The sequence below is a fragment of the Mustela putorius genome, unplaced genomic scaffold (genome assembly GCF_011764305.1).
Source record: "Mustela putorius furo isolate JIRA1106 unplaced genomic scaffold, ASM1176430v1.1 tig00000407_pilon_pilon_pilon, whole genome shotgun sequence".
Classification (NCBI taxonomy): Eukaryota; Metazoa; Chordata; class Mammalia; order Carnivora; family Mustelidae; genus Mustela; species Mustela putorius.
The window spans coordinates 7,980,794-7,986,793 of record NW_025421373.1 but is presented as its reverse complement, the minus strand read 5'-3'; the positions used below and the strand labels follow the sequence as shown (position 1 = coordinate 7,986,793).

The following is a 6,000-nucleotide window of genomic DNA, read 5'->3' as shown; positions in this document are numbered from 1 at the left end:
GCTCCAGCCCCGTGGTTGCCCCCTCCGCGAGCAGCCTGGGCAGGCGAATTGGAGAAATACCTTCGCATGTTCTTGGGCTTACTTCCTCCACTGTCTTGGTTTGCTTGTGGGCGAGTGGGGTGGGCTAGGAAAGGTGGGGTAATAGAAGTAGAAAGGCACCAGGGGGACCTGCAGACCCACAGTGGCTCATAATCATCTGGTCTCAGCACCTCTTGGTGGCCACGAAGAAACTTGTTCAGGGTTGAACCAGAAGACTAGCTCAGGCCTTTTCCCTCTGCAGAACTTGGCCGAGAGAAACTGCCCATTTCTTTTTAAAATGCAAAAATCCTATCTCGCCTTGGAAGAGAGTCCGGGAGAAGACTGAGGGGTCTCCATAGAGAGGTGTTAGGAAAAGTTCGGAACTGGGTGGAGAAAGGCAGCCAAGGGGGCAGCACTGAGCCGGGGCGTGGAGGAGTGGGGTTCCCCCGTGCCCCACCTCTGCGCTCAGCACTTTCGGCCTGTATTTTGGCCAGGGAGGGCTGGCCTGGGGGCCTCTCTTTCCGCAGTCCCGCCCAGGGTGGCTCTCCCGGGTCTCCCCTATTTGGCCGGCTCGGCAGGGCTCTGGGCGGGGCTGGAGGAGCGTGGGGGTGGGAGGCCGGAGGAAGATGCGCGGAGCTGGCTGCGAGGCCGAGGCCGGGCGGCGCGGAAGGCAGAGGGGTGGGGATCTTGGGTGGGCTGCCCCCTCCCGCTCTGACCCATTCCACACCCCGCGGAAAGCAGGCGCTGCCAGTTGAATCATTCCCCTTTCAGGAGGGAAGGGGGATAAAGGTAACTAACCCCTTTCTGCGTAAGAAAGCAAAGGGAGATCCCGGGCAGCTTTGCAGCCGCTCTGTCCCACTCCTGGACCATGCACCTCTGCAGCGTTCTGCTCGGCCACAGGCGAGGACTTGATTTCTTGAGCTGAGAGCTAAACTTTGTTGACTTTTCTTCTCCCCAACAACTGAATCATGCCATGTGCCCAGAGGAGCTGGCTTGCAAACCTCTCCGTTGTAGCCTACCTCCTTAACTTTGGGGTCCTTTGCTATGGGAGCCAAGCTCAGCCAGGCCCAGTGCAGTTCCCGGACAGAAGGCAAGGTTAGTGGCTTTTCTTTATTTCCTTTAAAAACCGTGGTGGGGAGACGCGTGAAAAGTTGGTTGCTCCCCCTCCCCCACTGGCTGAACTCTGCAAAACCGTTTGGCTGAGTCGTAAGAAAATCTGGGCTGGGAGCTCAGTACCATAGGTTGTCTCAGAATTCAGTGTTGAAAGTGATGATTCCTTAATTCTTACCGAAAGGCTGCGAATCCCGTCTCTTACACACTAATGCTGAGGCAGAAAAGACCCAAGTGGTAACTGGTAACGCCCCCCTCCCCTTTTGTCTCCTCTTTGAATGCTGCACTGTTTCAATCTCTATTTTTCAAGTTCTGAACACAGAAAATGATTTTTTTTTTTTTTTTTAGTTCAAACTGGCCACTGGGGGTGTTTCTAGTTAGTTTCAGCTCTGGACAGGGGAGGGGAAATGTGATTCCGGCCTCCTGCTGAGTGAGTTTGGCTGTCTTTTGGTTTCCTGGAAAGATTTAGGGCTGTGTTTTAAAAATAACAGTTCTTTTGGGGGGAAATTGACCACTGTAGGGGCTCACCTTTCCCTGCAGGGCCTTCTGATGGCAGCTGGCTGCATCTCCTTGTGAATGTCCTGAAGCATACAGTGCCGTTGGAAACGCTGGATGCGGTGTGAGGACAACTTGCCCTTTAAACCTAACACCTGGAGCAGAGGGTACTGCTGCCTCTGCTTTTTTATTGGACTTGGGAGGGTCAGAGACACTCCGGTGTTTTGTGGGGAGTTCCATGTGCTTCCAGGAGAAGACAGAGCTGCAGCAATGGCCCACGTGGCTGGAGAAAGTTGCATGCGCCAAGACTGCTGTGGCACTCTGCCTGTGTCAGCTCAGCAACCACTGCCCACAGCTTTCTGGGGTGCAGGGGCCATTGTTACTGTCTCTGTTTTAAAGCTGGGGAAGCATGATGAGTTCATGGGCCCAGTTCATGGCGGAGTGAGGTTTTGAACCCAGGTAGCCTGGCTCCGGAGGCTGGCCTCTTAGCAATAATAAGGTAGGGACAACACACACACACACACACACACACACACACAGACATACAGACACACAAATGCACAGACACACCCACACACCCACAGCACTGCTTTAGCAGACATGAAGTCCAGTGTTTTGCTGACTGTGCTCAAGCCTTGAGAAGCTTGCCTAGCATTCTGACCCTCTTAATCCTCAAGACCACTTGGGTGGCAGAGATCACGAGCCTGTCTTTGTTGAGGCTTTCTACACAGGGTTCTGCCTACGTTGCAAAGTTCCAACACAGCTGAGAGCTCATCTACTGTGACTTCAAGAGCCATCAGGAGCAAGTCCCTTTTGCTTTCCTTGGAAGCTGGAGCCAGGCACTGGGGTTAGATGTCAGCCAGCCAGCACTTGCTTGTGTAAACGTTCCAGATACCATCTCCCACCCCCAAGTTTAAAATAGCAGTGTTTGTTTTTCTTTGAAAAACAGCCCCTTTGTGAAAAATCTCTCTTCTGGCAGCACAGACAGAGCCTGTGAGCACTTCCCAGGGCATTTAGAGATGACCTGGTTCAAAGACACACATTCTCGTGGATTGGTTGCTTTTCAGGTCTCCTTGCTCCACATCTTTGTAAGCGAATTCAGCTTAGTGTGGAGCAGACGCCCCTGGGCCTTGCTCTCTCCTTTCTGGAAGGTGAGAGATGGTTCTTTTGCTTGGTCACCACTGGGGTTACGTGCTGAAATTATTTGATATTGACAAAGAGCTCTACAGTGCTCCGAGTTTATCAGCGATGCCCAGCTATTTAGGTTTTAAAAAGAATTTTCATTCCTAAAAGTCTTTTCCCCCACAATATTTGTTCTTAATAAACTTACCAATGGACTTACAAGTAATCCATCTTTGGTCCAACAGAGAAATTTCTGAGCAGGCTTCGTTTAGAACCGAGTGGAGAGAGAGAACAACTGAGAGAGAGACAGAGAGATGGAGAGAAGGGACGAGAAAATTCTAGGGCTTCTTGGGACTAAGATGACCTGAATTTTGCCCCAAATGGCCAACCCCTCATTTCACAAAGAACCAATGTCACTAGATTTCCATTTCTACTCTGACATTTTTGAATTGCGCCCAAATGCTGCATGTTTAAACCCGCCAAAGACTTCAGATATCATCTCTGCCAGCCTTATTTTTCCGGAGGTGGAGTGAGGGGCCTGGGAGGTGAGTCTTTTAGTCAGCGTGAATTCGCGGACACCTAGGAAGTGCTACTTCAGCCCAGGGGTGGAGGGGAGTGCACAGGGTCCCATGGTTGGAAACATTCTGATCCTACATAATCCTTAACATTCTTTCTAGTTCTATGGGGCAGAAGGCAGAGGCAGGCTTTTAGCCCTGGGAAGAACACAGAGGTACATTCAATCTTTTCTTGGACCAGGAAAGGCAGATATTCTTGCTACAGCGCTTGCCTGTGATACCAAAACATGCAGGGACTTCCCCAAGCTTTCCTGGTTCCCAATCAAGTATCAGAACAGTGGGAAGCTTCAGTCTTGTGCACAACATACTGCCTTTCTGCGACAGCCATGATAGCCCCTTGGGTTCCTTATTCCTTCTACTGCCTGCAAGTCGCCGGCTGTTTCTATGATCTCGGTGCTCCCAGCAACTCGGGAATCAACAGTGCCGGCATTTCGTCCCAGGGTAGAGATGTGCTTTCGGCTGCTCAGGTTTCTGCAAGAACAGAAGGAGTGTTTCCAGACAGAAGTTTCGAGTGTGCTTCAAGACAAATGGTCTAATCATGTATTTCTGCTACTGGGGGGAAAAAAAAAGGATGGAAATGATCTCATTTATTTTCTTTATGTAAGGAGACACTTCACAGTTTTGGTATTTTATTTGCGTCTGTTATCCTAAGCAATGATGGTCTGGAGGTTAGTGGTCGTAGGGTTGGTGAGCCAATCCGAAATCCTGGGGCCTGTGGTACAACGTGGGGGACCAATACGATCCTCCACATCCCGACACTTGTAGTTTTCTACCATAAAAATGTATTTGAAAAGTTGCAACATCCCACTTGGAGGAGAATTCTGAAAATGAACTTCTGACTCTTAGAGAATTTCATTGCCCTTTTTAGTGAAGAGTCTTAGAAATTTACTGCTCTCTAAGAGAGAAATACACCATATCAAGAGTTAAATATAGATTTAACCTAAACTATAAAATCTGGCAGGTAAAATATTCTCTCAGCTCTCTTCCTTTCTTCCTAAGCAGAGGGTAAAAGATCACCTGGTGTTGTGAATTTTCAAAAGCACTTGTGCTGGGGCGCCTGGGTTGCTCAGTGGTTTAGAGCCTCTGCCTTCGGCTCGGGTCATGGTCTCAGGGTCCTGGGATCGAGCCCCGCATCGGGTTCTCTGCTCAGCTGGGAGTCTGTTTCCCCCTACTCTCTCTCTCTGCTTGCCTCTCTGCCTGCTTGTGATCTCTGTCAAATAAATAAATAAAATCTTTAAAAAAAAAAAAAAAAGCACTTGTGCCAACAGGCTTCACTCAAAGTTTCCCATGAGGTATCATCAATGTTTATGACTGAGGGTTTGGAGGCTAATTTTAAAGAAGGCAAATCAAGGTATTCAGGGCTGATAATGTATTTCTATAAAGGGGCAGACTGTGATGGGATTACAGTGTGCCTCAGTTCCCCCCACCCACAGCCTTGCTGACGTGCCATCTTGATGTCTGGTTCTCAGCAGTAGACCCTTGAGAAGCCGCAAGGGCAGCCATTAGAAGGGTCGGCTCTGGGGTCAGATCACCCCAGAATGAATCCTCACCCCTCTTTTTATCAGGGTGGGAATGAAGGCTAAGCTGAGGGACACGGTTAATAATATCTGTCCCAGAGAACAGTACGGATTAGACAAGACCGGGTTAGTATACCAGTATAAATGGTTAGTATAAATGGTAGTATAATGGATAAATCGTATAGTATAAATGGTTAGTATAAATGGTAACGATTATTTCCTGATTTGTGCTTTCTCCATTCCTGTTATATCCCTTCTGAGCTCAGCTTTCTGTTGGCCAAGGTTGTAGTTACCTCATCTTCCAAACTCAATATGCACTGAGAGGAAGCCAAGGTGAGCGTGGGCTTCTCCCCTGCCTCTGCTTGGAGGTTGTATCTTTATGGTGCAGTGATCCCTGATGGCCAAGTTTCTGTCATAGCCACCGAGTGCTCTTGGTCAAGCACTGTTCAACCTCTATTACATTTATAAATACACGGGATTCTCACAGCCACCCTGGGAGGCAGAAACTCGTATTGTGACGCCTTTGTATAGATAAGGCAACAGCAGGTGGGCTACCAACATAAATCAGACTCCTGTGGCCTCCTATTTCTGTCCACACCTATAGGCTGACATGGCTTGCTGCTTCGTTTGCAATCAAATTAAGAGGCAATACTAGTCTTAACCTCTTACTACTCTACCTGCTAAACAGGCCATTGTTATCTCTCTTTATTGCCGAGCAAAAGCCTCTTAAAGAAGTTAAGCCACCCTCTTCTTGTCAGATTATCTCCCTAGGGCAGTGATGTAGCTTCTGATCTGTTACACTCTGCCAAGTGCAGCTGCTTCTGTATGTGAAGGGCAGTGGCTAGGAAGATCGTTTTGAAATAGAAAGCATGAGATTTCAGTATAAGGGATGCTGCCTATTGGCTCTGGGGCCTTTCTTAGGCTCAGTGTCTTTATCTATGAAATGGGAATTCTCCTGATCTGTGGCACAGGTTGTGATGACCGAGTGAGAAGGGACTGATGGTCCCTGGCTCCTCGCAAGTGCTCGTTAAATGGTTGTTATCGTCGTGTTATTGTAGAGCCAACTTATGCTGGTTCTCTTCCAAACCCATTAGATGAAAAGCAACTGGGTCAAGAGGTCTAAATTTGTTTGCTTTTTTGTTCTTTGAGGAGTAGGTGCTGGG

At 48.8% G+C, this 6,000-nt stretch overlaps 1 protein-coding gene across 4 annotated transcripts in view; it reads left to right on the top strand.

Annotated features, from left to right (window-relative positions):
• Positions 1-501: 501 nt before the first annotated feature.
• Positions 502-6,000, top strand: part of ADAMTS12 (ADAM metallopeptidase with thrombospondin type 1 motif 12) — a 290,866-nt gene continuing 285,367 nt past the window's right edge. For 2 of the 4 annotated variants that reach the window (XM_045079456.1, XM_045079457.1), the window contains exon 1: positions 502-1,113. In XM_045079456.1, coding sequence (XP_044935391.1) covers positions 987-1,113 — 127 coding nt within the window. In that variant the 5' untranslated portion in view covers positions 502-986. The remainder of the gene's footprint in view (positions 1,114-6,000) is intronic. The other 2 variants (XM_004738060.3, XM_004738059.3) reach the window with 1 other exon arrangement.